The sequence below is a fragment of the Hyla sarda genome, chromosome 2, assembly GCF_029499605.1.
Source record: "Hyla sarda isolate aHylSar1 chromosome 2, aHylSar1.hap1, whole genome shotgun sequence".
Lineage (NCBI taxonomy): Eukaryota > Metazoa > Chordata > Amphibia > Anura > Hylidae > Hyla > Hyla sarda.
In genome coordinates this window covers 249,834,927-249,854,425 of record NC_079190.1, presented here as the reverse complement: position 1 = coordinate 249,854,425, position 19,499 = coordinate 249,834,927, and the positions used below count along the sequence as shown (strand labels likewise).

Sequence of the window (19,499 nt, the reverse complement as noted above, 5' to 3'; positions counted from 1 at the left end):
CATTGGGGCAATCTCAGGTGGTGCTGTTGGGATGATGAAATGAAAAGAACAGGTTTAAAGGGGGTAATATGCCCCATTGACATCTTATCCCCTATCCAAAGGATAGGGGATAAGATGTCTGATCACGGGGGTCCCACTGCTGGCACCCCCTGCGATCTCCATTCTGTGCTGGGTGCTGCTCCAGTCTTGAAAACACTGGGTTTCCGAGACTGAAGATGTGACGTCACGCCACGCCCCCTCCATTCATGGCTATGGGAGGGGGTATGATGGCCACCACGCCCCCTCCCATAAACATGAATGGAGGGGGTGTGACGTGAGGTCACAAGGGAACAGCACCCGGCACAGAATGTGCAGGGTCCCAGCAGCGGTATCTCAGCGATCAGACATCTTATTCCCTATCCTGTCTCTAATCAGGAAAATAAAATCTAGGCAACACATTCCCTTAAAGTAGTTTTACATTGATGTATATCAAAAAACTGTATGGTTACTGAACTTAAAAAAGTAAAATTCTTTAAAAAGTAAATTCAATAAAATTTTCGGCCAAAAAAAAAGTTGATCAGCAGGGTGACAACACGATCAGCTGATTCGCACTGCCACAGTGCCGGAAAAAAACAATGTAAGGCTGGGTTCACACTACGTTTTCCCCCATACGGGAGTGCATACGGCAGGGGGGAGCTAAAAGCTCGCGCTCCCGTATGTCACCGTATGCGCTCCCGTATGTCATTCATTTCAATGAGCCGACCGGAGTGAAACGTTCGGTCCGGTCGGCTCATTTTTGCGCCGTATGCGCTTTTACAACCGGACCTAAAACCGTGGTTGACCACAGTTTTAGGTCCGGTTGTAAAAGCGCATACGGCGCAAAAATGAGCCGACCGGACCGAACGTTTCACTCCGGTCGGCTCATTGAAATGAATGACATACGGGAGCGCGAGCTTTTAGCTCCCCCCTGCCGTATGCGCTCCCGTATGGGAGAAAACGTTGTGTGAACCCAGCCTAAGGGAGACAGAAGCCTAGGTCCTGTACATTATTTGAATTGGTGCAGTAAGTGCAGAGAAGCTGTTACTTAATTCAATGTAGGCTGTTTTGCAATGATCCAGTTCCATCACTGCAATCAACTTACGAAGCTCAAGCTCCTGTAAATTGTTTATTTCCAGCGCTGCGGCAGTGCTGGTCAGCTGATCGATAATGGTGCAAGGTGTTGGACAACTTCATTTGCTCCTCATTTTTCACACACATGTATTGTACCATGAAGACTAGCTAAATTATATAGAACAGAATAAGTGGTAGTAGACTATTGTGACCATTACAACTTTATTAGAAAAATACTTGTTTGTATCTCAGTGTTTTAAGAATACAGTGTTCTGCAATGAATGGACTTTAAAGGCTCTATGAATATTGTCTCACACTATCATTTAGCATTGTATCCCACCAATTCTAGTCTTTTCAAAAAAAAATTACTGATTAACATAATAGTTTCTCTTATAGTCCAGGCACTTGATACATCTAAATAAAGGGTAGATGTGCATATAATTTTCTTAGTTTTTTTCTTGGTTGTTACTATTGCAGCCCTACCTTCTATACATACAGTGGCTTTAAAACTGATGACTTCATTACATGCGTTCCATTCAGGCCAATATTCTTATTGCCTCTCAATCCCTTAGAGCTTCATTTTTTCTAGAAGGAGGTGAGTTGCCTCAGTCACTGACAGAACTTCCCACACAGATTGAAATGCCCAGTATCGTAAGAAGCAACCCAAGAACAGCTCCTATTAAACATATGAAAAAAATTTAACAAAACTAACATAAAAATGAAAATACTATATTTTATGCATAAATAATCTTTGGAAAGGATATAAGATTTATGTACTCCCATAAAATCGCTTTATCGTAGTCTTCATTGAGGGAAACAGGAGACCACAGGTATACGCTGCTGCAAGTAGGAGGTGCTGACACTAAATAAAAGAAAAGGAAGTTACTCCTACTGAGCAGGATATACATACCTACTGGTGCTGAGCCTATCAGTTTGTACCAGGGCCCCAAAACCGGAGAAGCAAACAAATGGACGAGTGCTGTGCGCCAAATAAAGTATCCAAAACGTCCTGCACAGTGTTGGGCTGTAAGCACAACCCCCACCCTCATGGAGTCTGTTTCTGACCGCTTGAGTCGACACATGCACATTTGGGTCCTGATGGATGTCATTTTGAAGTGCTCCTCCTTGCACAAAGGTGGAGGTAGCGGTCCTGCTGCTGGGTTGTTGCCCTCCTACAGCCTCCTTCACGTCTCCTGACGTACTGGCCTGTCTCCTGGTAGCGCCTCCGTGCTCTGGACACTACGCTGGGAGACACAGCAAACCTTCCTGCCACAGCTCGCATTGATGTGCCATCCTGGATGAGCTGCACTACCTGAGCCACTTGTGTGGGTTGTAGACTCTGTCTCATGCTACCACTAGAGTGAAAGCACTGCCAGCATTCAAAAGTGACCAAAACATCAGCCAGGAAGCATAGGAACTGAGAAGTGGTCTGTGGTCACCACCTGAAGAACCACTTCTTTATTGGGGGTGTCTTGCTAATTGCCTATAATTTCCACCTGCTGTCTGTTCCATTTGCACAACAGCATGTGAAATTGATTGTCAATCAGTGTTGCTTCCTGAGTGGACAGTGTGATTTCACAGTCAAGTGTAATTGACTTGGAGTTACATTGTGTTGTTTAAGTGTCCCCTTTATTTTTTTGAGCAGGGTATACAGGTATACTAAGAAAATCAGAAAAGTGTTACAAATCTCATTTGAAAAGACTACAAGAACACTGCAAAGAAACAGAGAAAGAAACTCCAAAGGCAGAGAATCGTTAATTTCTAACGATAATTTAGTTTTCCCTTAGTCCTAACAGTAGCACAGATGGGGTATTCCACCCCCCGCGAACTGGTTAGGACAGATGGAAGTTTTATTGAACCTAATTAAACAATCAGTGAAAACACACCCACAACACCCTGTATAAGTAAGAGGATCACCCTCTGTCCCATTGTGTAGTAACAAGAAGAACTAAAGGCAAAGAATAGAAAAAAATAACTTAACTAGGGAGGGAAAGTTGTGCTACTGTTAGGACTAAGGGAAAACAAATTATCGTTAGAAATTAACGATTCCCTTACGTCCTAACCAGTAGCACAGATGGGGAAATGGCAAGCAGAAACCCTATGAGGGAGGGCTCTCATGCCTGACGGCAGATAATACTGTCCGTCCAAATGAGGAGAAATCGGCCAATCTACTGTCAAGTCTGTAGTGGATGATAAATGTGGAGAGTGAACTCCAGGAAGCAGCTTTGCATATATGTTCCAAGGGAACAAGACTCCTTTCCGCAAAGGAGGTAGATACAGACCTGGTGGAATGAGCTTTTACAAACTCAGGAGGCTACTTACCTTGGGATACCATGGAAATACGAATGGCATCCTTTACCCATCTACTGATGGAGGGCTTTGAAGCTTTAAGACCTCTCTTGGGTCCTGAAAAGAGAATTAGCAGATTTTCATCCTTCCTAAACTCCAAAGATCTTTTTATATAGATCTGGAGGCATCTCGAGATATCTAGGCAATGAAGAGCACTATCTTCATTGGAGGATGGAGGAGGAGAAAATACTGGCAGGGATATAACTTGATTAATATTTTGGAATGATGGAACTTTAGGTATAAAGGATGGCATAAATCTGAGTAACACTCGATCTGGCAAAAATTTAGTATATGGTTCAAGTGCCGAGAGCGCTTGAAGTTCCCCAATCCTTTTGGCTGATGTGATTGCCAGTAAAAAAGTTATTTTAATGGTAACAAATTTCAAGTCCACCTCCTCCAAGGGCTCAAAGGGGGGATGCCAACCCCTTGAGCACCACCGATAAGTCCCATGCTGGGACAGGTTGTATAATTGTAGGTTTTAACCTTGAGGATCCCCTCAAGAATGTTTTGACTAGTGGGTCTTGAGACAATGGTTTATTGAGAAAGGCAGAGATGGCTGATACCTGAACTCTGAGTGTGGAAGGAGATAGATTCTTGTCTAATCCCTCCTGGAGAAAGTTGAGAATTGTGGCAACAGCTGGATTCTGTCCAGGTAGTTGTTTCTTGGAGCACCAAGACTGAAAAGTTGTCCAAATTCTTTTATAGGCTCTGTTAGTGGACTCCGCTCTGGAATGCGAGAGGGTATTCAAGACCGCACTAGAAAGCCCTTCTAGATGTGGAAGGGACTGGTCAACCTCCAGGCTGTCAGGTTGAACATTTGAAGATTTGAGCAGCTGTGAGTGTCCCCCGACACTAGTGCTTGCTCTGGGGGAAGCCTCCAGAATTGTCCCCGACTCATTTGCAAGAGTTGGGTAAACCAAGCTCTCTTGGGCAAAAATGGAATTATGGCTATGACAGAGGCTTGGTCCTGCCTGATTTTCATCAATACCCTTGGGATCAAGGAAATTGGAGGGAAGATGTAGGCCAGCCTGAACCTCCATGGGATTGAGAGAGCATCGATTGCTACTGGGTTGTCTTCCCTGTACAGGGAGCAAAATCTCACCACTTTGGTGTTGAACCTCGTTGCCATAAGATCTATTTCCGGCATACCCCACCTGAGTGTTATTTGTTTGAATATCTCTGGATGGAGAGACCATTCTCCAGTTGAAAGTCCTCTGCTCACATTGAGAGATCCCCGAATGTGAACTGCCGACAGATGGGTTAGGTTCCTCTCTGCCCAATCCAAGATCAGACCCACCTCTCTGAGGAGGCTTTGTGATCGAGTGCCTCCCTGCTTGTTGATGTACAATACAGCCGTCATGCTGTCGGATTGGATCTTTACTGCTTTCCCTTGAAGAAGAGAAGCAAAGTGGAGGAGTGCTAATCTGATGTCTCGAATCTCGAGGAGATTGGAGGTTAACCCTCTCTCCTGTGGAGACCAAGATCCCCGCACTGACAGATCCAAGAGATGCGCTCCCCAACCTACAAGGGACGCGTCGGTGGTAAGTATGATCCAAGAGGGTTGGATCATTGACTTGCCGTCCTCGAGGTGAGACCACCATCTGAGAGAGGACCGGACTCGATAAGACAGGGAGTGGCACTTGTTTAGGCCCGAGGGCCTGAGATTCCATGTGGCGAGCACCTCTGATTGAAGAGGGCGTAGATGCCAAAGAGCCCAAGGAACCGCATCCACGGTAGCGGACATAAGTCCCAACATCCGCATGAGAGTGCGAATGGATACTCTCCGGGGTACAGAGAGAAAAAGGGTCGATTCTTGAACCCGAGATTTCCTCTCGGGAGAGAGGTAAAGTGTCATGGAGATTGAGTCGACTATGAAGCCGAGGAACCTCACTGAGGTCGTTGGGAGGAAATTGGATTTGGCCCAATTGACTATCCACCCTAACTGGTGAAGGAAGGATACTGCTAGTTGCAGATGTTGGGACAGGATCGCAGAAGAAGGAGCTCTGAGGAGCCAATCGTCTAGGTAGGGAACAATGCTGAGCCCCTGGAGCCTTAGAGCGGCAACTACCGCTACCACCACTTTGGTAAATGTGTGTGGGGCCGAAGAAATTCCTAACGGGAGGGCTACAAACTGGAGGTGTTTTAGAACTCCCCCTACCTGAACTGCGATCCTTAGATACTTTCTGGATACCGGATGAATAGGAATATGAAGGTAAGCATCGTTTAGATCCAGAGTAGCCAGGTAATCCCCTGGCGAGATGAGGTTGACCACAGATTGAATAGTTTCCATACGAAAGCGTTTGTGCTTTACATACTGATTGAGATATCTCAGATCTATAATCATCCGCCAGTCTCCTGTTACCTTGGGAACTAGGAAGACTGGAGAATAAATTCCTGACCCCCGCTCTGCAAGAGGAACTTCCTCTAAGGCATTCTTCTGGATGTATTCCAGAATGTAAGTTTCTAGCGCCCCCTGTTTGATTGGTGAAAGAACTCTTGTCTCCACATAATTGGATGGGGGAATTGATTCGAGGTCTATCGAATAACCATCCGAGATTAATCTCAGGACCCAAGGGTCTTGAATGTGGAGGGACCAGGCGCTTAAAAAATGGTGAAGACGACCACCAACTGGAATCTGGGGGGCAGGATGGGAAACTGGAAAGGTCACCTCGGCAAGGAACCCAGAGCTTCGTAGAAGCCCGCAGTCAGAGCTTTCTGTTGTCTTTGGGGCCACGGGAGCGTTTTCCGCCCCGGCGTTGATTACCCCAGTCTCTCTGAGGCTTAGGCTGGGGGGCTGATCCGCCCCCAGAACGCCGCCCTCGACCACGAAAGGAGGAATAAGGGAGGGACTTGCCTTTCTTGTCAGAAAGTCCCTCCATAATGCGGTCCAACTCAGCTCCGAAAAGAATGCCGGGTTCGTAAGGCATAGCACATAAGGTGTTCTTGGAAGAGTTGTCGACCTTCCAAGGTTTTAACCACAGAGGACGTCGTCCAGCGGAAGCCAGGGCCATAGACTTGGAGGCCAATTTAAGATGCTGAGTGGAAGCATCGCACAAAAAATCAACGGCCAGATTGGTCGTCTTGAAGGATGAAAGAATTTCATCCCTAGGAACCCCCTGGTCCAAATCCGACTGGATGTTAGAAAGGCGGGTCTTTAAAAAGTTTGCTACCTCTGAGCAAGCTATCGCCACTGATGCAGACGCAGAAGCAGTGGAGTAGGAGCGCCTCATGGCACAGTCAGCCTTCCGATCCATTGGATCCTGCAAGGAAGACCCATCCTCAGCAGGGACTACTGTCCTCTTGGACAGTTTGGCAACTGCCATATCAACCTTAGGGACAGGGCCCCAGGAGTAAAGCTGAGATTCCTGTATAGGAAACATGGTCTTAAATCTTTTGGTTAAGACTGGACCCTTTTCTGTTTTTTTCCATTCCGTTCTAAGCACGGACAGAAGGGTATCATCCGCTTTAAAGACCCTAGGTCCCTTAGAGGCGGAGGTAGAGGCTTCCCCGGGATCAACATCCTGTTCCCCCGACCGGATGGATCTCAGAAGACGCTGGGTCTTTTCCAGCGGAAAGAAATAGGAGGCAGCGACCTCCTCATCTGAAGAGGAGGACTTGGAATCTTCTCTCTCCTGATCCACAGACGTCTCCATTCTGGGAGGTGAAGAAGGTCTGGCGCGTTTCTGAGAGACAACGTGTTTCAGCTCCTCAATAGAGGCTTGCATGGCCGACATGTTAGAGGAGACCCACACATACATATCTTGGACTGTAGGCTCAGTCTGGTGGGAAGGTAGAGACTTAGCCCTACAAGGAGGGCACCTGGAAAATTCATAATTATCCTCAAGGGGAGTATTGCAGTCATGGCAAGAGAGGTGCTTGCGCTTGGCGGATCTTTTTGCCAAGCCTTCACGATCCCCAGAGCCCTCGGTCGACATATCTAGATAAATATGAGAGGAGGATTAGATAATGTAGCGGCAAGAAAAAAATTGCGGCTAGCTAAAATATAATTTAAAATACCCAAAGCTCTCAGCAAGAGACCAGGTAAGTGATAGAGATAGGGAAACAGTAGTATCCGCAAGGATGCACTACTAAACTCAAAAAGACAGGACTGTGGAAGTACCAACAGCTCTGCGCTCTAGGAGGCTGAATGACAGCCTAGGGGGAGTTTAAATATCCCCCTGGCTGGCGCCAAACAAGACTCCGCCCACAAGGCGGAGTTACGGAGAGATAAAGAAATCTTGCTTAAAAAAACAGGAAAAAAAGGAACCCTAAGTTAGAGGGTTATAGAAAGAGGCTCCCCGCTCGGTTTCGCCGCATTATTAGCAAAAATGGCGCAAAAAACCGAGCCGGGAAGCGAAGAGAGAAACAGGAAGTGACGTCAGACGCCGCTGACGCACTTCCGGCCGGGGCCGCGATTGGAGTCGCGGCTCCGTGGTACAGAAGCAGATGGGCGCAAACCATGCCCAAATTTGTAAGTAAGAAAGAACCCCCCCTACTCATATAACAGGAGTAAGGGGGTCACCATCTGTCCCACTGTCCGGGAGGACAGAAAATAACACAATGGGACAGAGGGTGATCCTCTTACTTATACAGGGTGTTGTGGGTGTGTTTTCACTGATTGTTTAATTAGGTTCAATAAAACTTCCATCTGTCCTAACCAGTTCGCGGGGGGTGGAATACCCCATCTGTGCTACTGGTTAGGACGTAAGGGAAAGAAGAATACCTGCCATGTACAATGCCTGAGACCCGCCACAAACGATCCCCAATGTATGTTTCGCACACAACTGCTTCACAAGGGGGCATCAATATCCTTCTCAAGCTTTTTAGTACTATTCATGTTTATGTAAACTAATAACATTTGACATTAGCTGACTGTGAAAAGCATGCCATAGAGAAACAGTGCAGACCGAAAATATCACTCAATGAGAAAGGACAGCATGGATGAATAAAACCTGGAAAAGCTTTTAGAAAAGGGATGTACACTGAACAGTTGCATAACCAATGCTCCATGACTTGTAAAAAGTTGGCATGGTAGGAGCCAGGCTAGGAGAAACAAATGTAGCCATGGTTATCTTAAGAGCTGTAACCAACACAGCAATGTAAAGTGTTGGGATAACCTGATGCCCCAGGAAGCAAAATAAAGGCCAGTAAATGATCCTCTGTTAAAGAGTTAAAAAAAAAAAAAAAACCTTTTCACAATATTAGAAGTGCAGCACATAATCTGAACTCACCTGGGATCAAGATGAGGCTGGCTACACTCGTACTTTGGAAGACCTAATACTTTGTAGGAAGGACAACACTTATGCACAAAGAACCAGCCTGTAAAGGCAGGAGAAAGGAAAAGTTCTCTCTGAGGAAGGAGAGATCTTGACAGCAGGAACCTCAGAAAAAAAGGTTGTGCAGGTGTGACCTTAACTACAGGAGAGCTAGAGAAGTTATCCAGAAGGAAAGGTATGTGAAGTTAGACTAGATGGCAAGTCTGGAGACAGTGAGGGGAGAGCAATGCTGGGAGAACAGGATCGAAGGGCCTTGTCAACCACTTTGATACACCCAAGAAGGCCACACAGGAGAGGAATCACTAGCACGCATAGTCAGGAGGAGAAGGTCTATCTGGGAAAATGAGGAGACAGGAGTGAAACTGTGGCTACCCAGGACACTGCAGGGACCCGGCAGAGGAGCAGTGGCTGTGGAGACAGGCCACACATAGGAAAGCTTGTCCTGGAGTCTAGGAGAAAAGTGCTGACCGGAAAAGTAAGGCTGGCCAGCAGGGAGGAAAAAATCTGAAAATCTGTTTTCTGCCAGCCTAAACCAATCTGCCAGGCTCTGGGGGAGGGGAGCAAGATGGGCAAGGGCAGGTTCCCTCTAGGATGCTGGCCATTCGCAACTAGAGGACAACAGCACACTTGCTCACGCACTGTTCCCCGCATCACCTGTGTGAGAGCAGGGAGGCCTTTCCATCCTTGTCACCCGAGCCTGTAGGGAAGGAAAAAGGCCTAACAGCACAAAAATTATCTAAAAATACAATGAAAAGATGACCAGGTCTAAAGAAGTTTGTCTGCCTCCTACTGACACTTACCTAAAACTGATTAGCTCAGTGCCAGTGGGTGGGTATTTCATGCTCAGGAGATGTCACCTCCTTTTTCACTTAGTGTCAGTGTCCTGTGTCCCCCAATTAAAACAACAAAATATATACAGTTCACCTAGGTTGAGTTTGTGCTAAGAAGACAACTATTTATGTTAGTATGCAGTACAACATACAGCCATATACATATATATATATATATATATATATATATATATATATATGCTATATCTTGTGATATATATTTTTATATAGCCTGTAAAGGTTATTATGGAAATGAATTTGACAGCAATTTTGAGCCTTCAAAACCTATACAAAGGATGGAGAGAGGAATGTTATGATACCTTCTGTTGCAGTCATGTAACATGTATGAGGTCGGCTCTTCTCTTTAAGTGCCAAGAGTTCTCTGCATTGATAGCTTTATGGCCCATCCTCTCAGCTCTGAGTGAGAGCTCTAGCCTCCAATCAGAGACTACTACAGCTGTTAATCATGAATGAAACACAAGACATCATTACATTCCCCTCCCCATCTTCTATATGAGGCTTAAAGGGGTAAATACTGATGACAGATAGCCTTTAAAGGGTAGCTCCCACCATCATGATTTTTTTTTTCTGTCCCTGCCTATTGCCCCTCTATCCCTAACACCCTCCCTGCCTTTATTTATTTTTTTTACTATTTTTAAAATGGCATTTAGTCTGCCTGGTAGTGTGCTCACTACCAGGCAGACTTCCCCAGCAGGCACCACGTCACTGATGCCTGCTGGGGGGGGACTTCCGCCCTTAGTTCTCCCAACAGAGTGCCTCCAGCTGTTTCACCACTACAACTCCCAGCATGCCCTGACATCTATTGGCTGTCAGGGCATGCTGGGAGTTGTAGTGGTAAAACAACTGGAGGCACCCAGGACAGGAGTTTCATGGGGGAAGGAGTGAGCCAGGAGCCGATGCGGGAGGGACGGATGCGGGAGAGACTCTTCCTGCCGCTCGGTAAGTAACCCCAAACAACCCCCATCCCCCCCCCCCCCCGTACCTTGCAGCAGCGCCCCCCATCCTCCCCCGTACCTTGCAGCAGCGCCCCCCATCCCGCTCATACCTTGCAGCAGCGCCCCCCATCCCCCCGCACCTTGCAGCAGCGCCCCCCATCCCCCCGCACCTTGCAGCAGCGCCCCCCATCCCCCCGCACCTTGCAGCAGCGCCCCCCATCCCCCCCGTACCTTAGAGCAGCACTCCCCGCACCTTGCTGTAGCAGCCAACCCCCCGCGCCGCCCGCACCTTGCAGCAGGGCCGTCAGCCGATGCGGAGCCCTGGCTGTTACTGCGCCTGCGCAAAATTTCGACTGATGCCCTGCCGGAATCAGTCGGAATTTTGCTGTGACGTCACTCTGCACTGCATTCGGCCACTAGGAGGGCGCCCCCTAGTGGCCGAATTTCAAATTGCTTTTAAAATGTTTTAAAAGCATTTTTTTAAATAAAAGTATATTAGAGATATGTTGTAGTACTTGAGTACTACAACATATCAAAAATTATTTTTCATGACAGTGCCCATTTAAAGGAAAACAGTCATTCTGTCATACACCAGGTTATAGTGCGAGTGAACAGGAGACCGATGCGGGGTCTCTGACTAATATACATACCTTAAGTCCAGTGTCCGGTCCCTCTGAAGATCAGCATCTATCTTTAGTGAAGGAGGGCCCGCCGGCTGAATTTGAATATTCATGGTCGCTGGTCAAGAAAGCGCTTGTGCCTACTCAGCGCTCACGTGACCAGCGACCATGAATATTCAAATTCAGCCAGCAGGCCCTCCTCCAGCGCACAATGCACTGAAGATAGAAGCGGATCTTCAGAGGGACCAGGAACCAGACAGAAGGTACGTATATTAGTCAGAGACCCCACATCGGTCTCCTGTTCATCCACAATTTAACCCGATGTATTGGGTTTAGTGTTGTGAACAGGTGAACGTTTTCCTTTAACGTTATTGCTAGCTAGTGGCTCTGATATTTCTCTCCACTAAATACATGCCTTTGTGAGTTTTCTGCCACTTCCTGATCCCCTTCTTAGACCACTTAGTTGCACAATAACTAAAACTAATATTAATACTTTCTGACAGATTTACCAAAACCTGTGCAGATGAAAATTGAATCAGTTTCTCATAGAAACCAATCAGTTTGCTTCTTTTGTTTTTCCGAGGCCTTTTAAAAAATGAAATAAGCAATCTGGTCAACTTTTCCTCTGCACAGGTTTTGACTAAATATCTGCATACATAAGGGAAATAATAAACAATGTATGGTACAACAGTTTTGCATTTCTGAATAAGGTGACCAAGTCATGTCTGTCTATATCAGTGTTTCCCAACCAGGGTGCCTGCAGCTGTTGCTTAATTACAACCTCCATCCTGGACAGCCTTTGGCAAAAATGGAGGCGCACACTGGTTGGGAAAAACTGGTCTAAACAAATGAATTACTGCAACAGAAAAGACTCCAGGAACTTACCCTTTCCTCCTATGTGCTCTCCAAGCATCTTTCCAGTTACCATTGTAAAAACTAGTGCAAGAGAATTACAGACAGGTACAGCTAGCGACAGATCTGCAGAGCAAAAAGCAGATAGGAGTAAGCCTGGGATAATATTGTGCTGAACATGGTGCAGCACATGTTCAATAACATACCTGTGGAAGCCAATGTAAGGTAGAAAATCACAGATCCACTCTGGTTCAGCAAAAATGGGACCACATACTAAAATAAAAGAGTACAAGCATACTTGACAATAAAAAACGTGGAATACAATTTATTAATGCACTTGTTTTTAAATATGTAAACTCTAAAAGGACAGTATGTCTAACAGGATGCTACTTAAAGGGGTATTCTGGGGGTAAATTAACAACTATCCTGGCCATTATGAAAAGTTATGTTAGTAGTACATTTAATTACTGTACGGCTCTGCCACGGATTGTCCACTTTTCCTCTTTATATCGTCCCCCAGGTTCTGTGTTCCATGCAGGTATTGATGACACGTGTCTCGAGCCTATTCCGCGATACTTTGCGACTCCAGACAGCAGCTGGTGACAGGAGGCCTGGCTTCTTATTGCCTTTCCTGGCAAGCTAGCCCCTTGATGACGTTTGCAGTCCATCTATACGTCCCGACGTGCCAGCATTCCCAGCGTCCCCGCATTCTGCAGATTGCCGAGATCACATGCACCGGCATGTCGGAACATATAGATAGACCGCAAATGTCATCGGGGGGATGGCTTGTCAGGAAAGACAATAAGAAGCCAGGCCCCCTGACACCAGCTGCTGTCTCAAGCCGCAAAGGAATAGGCTCGAGACACACATCATCAATACCTGAGCGGAACACAGAACCTGAATGAAATGAAAAGTGGACGATCCGCGGCAGAGCCATATAGTAGGTTAATGTGTTACTAACTGTGGTTACTCCACTGGAAAACATTTATTTATTTATTTATTTATTTTTTTTATCAACTGGTGCCAGAAAGTAAAACATATTTGTAAATTACTTCTATTAAAAAAAATCATAATCCTTCCAATACTTATCAGCTGCTATATGCTCCAGAGGAAGTTCTTTTATTTTTGAATTTCCTTTCTGTCTGACCACAGTGCTCTCTGCTGACACCTCTGTCTATTTTAGGAACTGTCCAGAGCAGCATAGGTTTGCTATGGGGATTTGCCCCTACTCTGGACAGTTCCTAAAATGGACAGTGGTGTCAGCACTGTCAGGTAGAAAGGAAATTCAGGTCAGGTAGAAAGGAAATTCAAAAAGAAAAGAATGTCCTGTGGCGCATATAGCAGCTGATAAGTACTGGAAGGATTAAGATTATTTAATAGAAGTAATTTACAAATATGTTTAACTTTCTGGCACCAGTTGATTTAAAATATATATATACCGTATATATATATATATATATATATATATATATATATATATATATATGTTTTCCAGTGGAGTACCCCTTCAACGTTTTCATAATGTCCAAGATAGTTAAAAGTTAGTTTACCCTGGAATACCCCTTTAAAGGGATTCTATGCTTTGGACCATGTTTACTTGTTCTTTCATCAACAGAAAATCTGTTTTATGGCCGCACATCCCGGCATGACTATGGGTCTTATTACCTGAACTGACAGCATCATAGTAATCTATGATGCTATAAGATCAGGTTTGTAGCCTGCAGTTGGTTCCAGACATGAAGCTATGATGCCAATGCAAAGGTAGGCTCTCTGGGCAGCTTTATTAAAGGGGTTATCCAGGAATTGAAAACAGAGCACATTTCTTTCAAAAACAGCACCCCACCAGCCCTTGGATTGTAAGCGGTATCACAGCTCTGTTCCATTGAAGTAAATGGAGCCAAGCTGTAATACCACACACAACCTGAGGACAGGTGTGGTGCTGTTTGGAAGAAATCAGCTCTGTTTATCTATTCCTGGAAAACCCTTTCGCCCAAACAAATGTATATTTCCACCCTCCCTCTTTCATTTTTCGAGAAAGCCATTTTAATATGGCAAAATGTTAAAGAGGAGAGGTGAAATGTTTTAATTTCACACTGTGCTACAGTTCCATGTAGTTAGAGTGTTCCTGTTGCTGAGCTGCAGTAATGCACCAGAGACTATCATAACTGTACAATACGTAGTCTGGATGCAGACACTACAACATGTTTCAATACATGGGACATATTGTGCACAGCCCTGAGTAATTTTAAAGCACCACTGCCACCTTGTGGCTAATAAGTAAAAATACACTTAAAAAAAAAAGTTACATTTTAACTTCATTTCTATAGGGGTTCTTTTGTCAGGGTTTCCCTGAGGGGATTTATTCCCCAGTGGGTTGTTGTAGATTGGGTTGGCCCAGAGACGCCTAGGGGAGTTTTTTTTGTGGTATTTTCTTCCTGGTGTGACACCCCAGAAGAAGTCTGGTGAAGAAACGTCGGGTGCTGTAGGTCTGTTACTGTCAGCCACTTGGCAAGTTATGATTTGATTAACATGTATAATAGTTTTTTGCAATCAGATGCATGTTTTGGTAAGTATTCTGCCTAGTATAGCACCAAGTGACCTGTTATGCGTAACTATACCCATACAGTTTGCATAATCCAAAAGGATGTTTAATGTACCTCTGTTTTTACGTTGGCATACTTGATTCGGAACATTGCCTCCATTGTGTTCTTTTTTTCCCTATTGGTTATCCTAGCAATATGTGTGTCCATTACATTGGACATCTACACCTTTTTTTGTTTCTATTTTAATGATTTTAAATGTCTGAGATTTTTGCATATCTGTTAATAAACTTTGTTTACTATTGATCTATATACGCTTGTTTTTGTTGTATTATATACTTCAGGAAGTCATGACAAACTGGAGCAATGGAACACTGATAACAATGATCAATGCTGTGCTATAGGGACTATAAAAAAAAAGTGTAAAAATGTAAAGAAAAAAGAAGTTAAAGGGGTTATCCAGGAAAAAAAATACTTTTTTTTTTATATATCAACTGGCTCCAGAAAGTTAAACAGATTGTAAATTACTTCTATTAAAAAAATCTTAATCCTTTCAGTACTTATGAGCTTCTGAAGTTAAGGTTGTTCTTTTCTGTCTAAGTGCTCTCTGATGACACCTGTCTCGGGAAACGCCCAGTTTAGAAGAGGTTTACTATGGGGATTTGCTTCTAAACTGGGCGGTTCCTGAGACAGGTGTCATCAGAGAGCACTGGGACAGAAAAGAACAACCTTAACTTCAGAAGCTCATAAGTACTGAAAGGATTAAGATTTTTTAATAGAAGTAATTTACAAATCTGTTTAACTTTCTGGAGCCAGTTGATATATATATAAAAAAGTTTTTTCCTGGAATACCCCTTTAACCCCTTAAGGACGGAGGACGTAAATGTACGTCCTGGTGAGGTGGTACTTAACGCACCAGGACGTACATTTACGTCCTAAGCATAACCGCGGGCATCGGAGCGATGCCCGTGTCATGCGCGGCTGATCCCGGCTGCTAATAGCAGCCAGGGACCCGCCGGCAATGGCCGAAGCCCGCGGGCGTCCGCCATTAACCCCTCAGGTGCCGGGATCAATACAGATCCCGGCATCTGCGGCAGTTCGCGATTTAAATGAACGATCGGATCGCCCGCAGCGCTGCTGCGGGGATCCGATCATTCATAACGCCGCACGGAGGTCCCCTCTCCTTCCTCCGTGCGGCTCCCGGCGTCTCCTGCTCTGGTCTGTGATCGAGCAGACCAGAGCAGAAGATGACCGATAATACTGATCTGTTCTATGTCCTATACATAGAACAGATCAGTATTAGCAATCATGGTATTGCTATGAATAGTCCCCTATGGGGACTATTCAAGTGTAAAAAAAAAATTTAAAAAAATGTAAAAGTAAAAAAAAAGTGAAAAATCCCCTCCCCCAATAAAAAAGTAAAACGTCCGTTTTTCCTATTTTACTCCCAAAAAGCGTAAACATTTTTTTTATAGACATATTTGGTATCGCCGCGTGCGTAAATGTCCGAACTATTAAAATAAAATGTTAATGATCCCGTACGGTGAACGGCGTGAACGAAAAAAAATAAAAAAAAGTCCAAAATTCCTACTTTTTTAATACATTTTATTTTTTATATGCAAATGTGGTATCAAAAAAAAGTACAGATCATGGCGCAAAAAATGAGCCCCCATACCGCCACTTATACGGAAAAATAAAAAAGTTAGAGGTCATCAAAATAAAGGGATTATAAACGTACTAGTTTGGTTAAAAAGTTTGTGATTTTTTTTAAGCGCAACAATAATATAAAAGTATATAATAATGGGTATCATTTTAATCGTATTGACCCTCAGAATAAAGAACACGTCATTTTTACCATAAATTGTACGGCGTGAAAACAAAACCTTCCAAAATTAGCAAAATTGCGTTTTTCGTTTTAATTTCCCCACAAAAATAGTGTTTTTTGGTTGCGCCATACATTTTATGATATAATGAGTGATGTCATTACAAAGGACAACTGGTCACACAAAAAACAAGCCCTCATACTAGTCTGTGGATGAAAATATAAAAGAGTTATGATTTTTAGAAGGCGAGGAGGAAAAGGCCAAAATGGGCTGAGTCCTTAAGGGGTTAAATGGTCACTCTCATTAAAACTAATTTTTGCTATTGCCCTCCTAATTGTAAGTAAAAAATATTTCTAATATACTTTGTATAAAAAAAAAAAAAAAAGAAGTTTTCTATGTTTTACTTGTGCTTTAAAAAACTCAAGAGCACATTTTCCCCCATCTCATACACAGACTTAGGACCGAAGCCCAAACACAGAAAGTGCCGCCTGGAGTGCTGAGGGGGGGGGGGGGTTGTCCAACCAACAGCATATGGCAGTTATGTGTGAGAGGAGCTATGATTGGATGAGGCTGGACCCCTCAGCACTCCAGGCTGCACTTTGGTCCTAAGTCTGTGTATGAGATGGGGGAAAATGTGCTCTTGAGCTTTTTTAAGCATAAATAAAACATAGAAAACTTCATTTTTTTTTTTTAACAAAGTATATTAGAAATATTTTTTTATTTACCATAAGGAGTGCAATAGCAAAAGTGAGTTTTAACGAGAGTTATGCTTTAATAAATGTGAAATAACCCCCGTCCCTAATAAAAGTTTGTCTCACCCTCATTTTCCCCATTTTTATTTCAAATAAAATAATGTAAACAAAAATAAACAAACATATGCGGTGTCGGCGTGTACATATCCAAACTATTAAAATAAAAGGTTAATTTATCTGCACATTTATTTAAATGTTTTTTTTTTTTTTATATCCCACATAATGGCCATAGTTAGGAAGAGCCCTCCCCACCACTGGGGATAACTCCTTTAAGGGGATGTGAATCAGACATGACATTTGATACACCACTGCCATCATTACACAGCCCGGTTTACTGCGCAGTTTGGGGGTGACGTGACTCTTCCAAACAGCTGGTGCCAGGTATCAGACAGGCCAGTGGTTTCTAAACTGTGGATCTCCAGATGTTGCAAAACTACAACTCCCAGCATGCCCGGACAGCCTTCGGCTGTCCGGGCATGCTGGGAGTTGTAGTTTTGCAACATCTGGAGGTCCACAGTTTGAAAAACCACTGGGATAGGTCAATTATTCCAAAGACTAATATTTTTGGGCCTGGCCAGGCAGTCACTGGAGACTCCAGTATAAGGGCTTCTATAGCTGCCCCGGTGCCTCACCCTGTAGTTAGATATCAGGAACTTTGCTTCATACAGCAGTCTCCGCACTCTCCCTTCCACTTTCACACGTTCTACCCCCTCTGCTCCTCTTCTCAGGAAAGGGTTGGTTACTCCCCAGAGTATGGCCACTAACATGAGGGACAGCAGGTCGCCCGCTGACACAGACATTGGGGTCTAAAGGGCAAAGGCCGTCATAGCCGCTAAACTATTCACACTGAGGGACTGCAAAAAGATTAGCATAACTTCCTGGTTACTCTACTGTGGGAACAGTACTTCCGGTGCATGTACCGTGGAGAACCGGAAGTAGATACTCTATCGTTCCCACTTCCGGATCCTTTCTACACGCGCATCAGGACAGCCGGCAGAATGGTGAGTGAACGGCGCCGTGTGGGGCTTTTATTTCCGCGTTATAGGCAGCTCGGGACGGTTCTTGGTGCCTTATGTCCGTCACGTTTCCTCGCTCCTCAGCATGTGTGTTCCATCAAGAGCGGAAGAACAGCGCCATAGGGTCTGCAGGGTGACTCCACTGGCGCCCTCAGTTTGTGCAGATAAAGAACACACATTGGGGTTCCCTTATCTTCCAGTGTAATCCTGGTAGATCTCCACGTGGATCTATAACCCCTTTAAGACGCGGGAATTTTCAATGTTTGCACTTTTTCCTTATAGACATAACACTTTCTCAATTTTCCAGCTATAGATCTATATAAGGGCTTGTTTCTTGCGCCACCAATTGTACTTTGTAAAGACATCACTCATTTACTACACAATCTACGGTGAAACAAAAATAATAATTCATGGGGTGAAATGGAAGAAATCCCACACCACCATTTTGTGACTTTTGGGGGCTTCTGTTTTTTACGCAGTGAACTTTTTGGTAAAAAATGGCACATTATGTATCTGTAGGTCCATATGATAACAAGGATATCTAATAAAGGTTGTTTTTTATTCTACTATTTAAAATAAAAAATTACTTTTTGTATAAAAATTTGTATGCTTAAAATGGTCTTATTTTGATCCCAACAGCTTTATTTTTCTGTATACGGGGCTATTTGAGGGCAATTTTTTTGTGTTGGGGTCAGTTGTTTTTATTGATACTATTTTTGTTTTGTGACTTTTTGATCACTTTATTTGTTCACGTTATTAAAGTAGTAGTAGTCTGGCAAAAAACATTATCCACAGGAAAGTGTGTGTGTCTGATATCGGGTCTTATCGGCACTAACATTTTATAAATTTTTTTACACTTATGACCCCATAGGGGACTATTTATAGCAATCTATAGATTGCAGATACTGTCAGTATTATCGTCGATCTTCTCTGGTCTGCTCAATGTCAGACCAGAGGAGAAGACCCTGGGGTGACGGCTGAAGCAGGTGAGGGACCTCCTGCTGCCATGTTGAATGATTGGATCACTGCGGCAGCACCGCGGGTGAACTGATCATCCATTCAAATGATCGCAGATTCTGTGATCTGTATTGACCGCGGTATCTTAGGGGTTAGTAGTAGGGATCGACCGATTATCGGTTTGCCCGATATTATCAGCCGATAATCACGATTTTGGACATTATCAGTATCGGCAATTACCTTGCCGATAATGCCCCGCCCGGGCCAGAGACGACCATCGCCGCCGCTGCCCTATTGCCTCCCCATCCTCTGGCCACATACTGCTGCCGCTGCCCCATTATCTCCCCATCCTCTGGCCACATACTGCCGCCGCTGCCCCATTATCTCCCCATCCTCTGGCCACATACTGCCGCCGCTGCCCCATTGTCTCCCCATCCTC

At 44.5% G+C, this 19,499-nt stretch overlaps 2 protein-coding genes across 2 annotated transcripts in view; one reads left to right on the top strand and one right to left on the bottom strand.

The window, feature by feature from the left end:
• Positions 1 to 1,027: 1,027 nt before the first annotated feature.
• Positions 1,028 to 18,019, bottom strand: TMEM234 (transmembrane protein 234). Its single transcript, XM_056556935.1, has 4 exons — positions 17,720 to 18,019; positions 12,179 to 12,245; positions 12,006 to 12,098; positions 1,028 to 1,765 (listed from the first exon to the last, which is right to left on the bottom strand). The coding sequence occupies exons 1-4, from the start codon at positions 17,885 to 17,887 to the stop codon at positions 1,695 to 1,697; spliced, it is 399 nt and encodes a 132-aa protein (XP_056412910.1). The 5' UTR covers positions 17,888 to 18,019; the 3' UTR covers positions 1,028 to 1,694.
• The window catches only part of EIF3I (eukaryotic translation initiation factor 3 subunit I), a 22,239-nt gene continuing 20,726 nt past the window's right edge, over positions 17,987 to 19,499 (top strand). Inside the window, exon 1 of the mRNA XM_056556933.1 lies at positions 17,987 to 18,088. Within this exon, the coding sequence (XP_056412908.1) occupies positions 18,002 to 18,088 (87 nt within the window). The 5' untranslated portion in view covers positions 17,987 to 18,001. The remainder of the gene's footprint in view (positions 18,089 to 19,499) is intronic.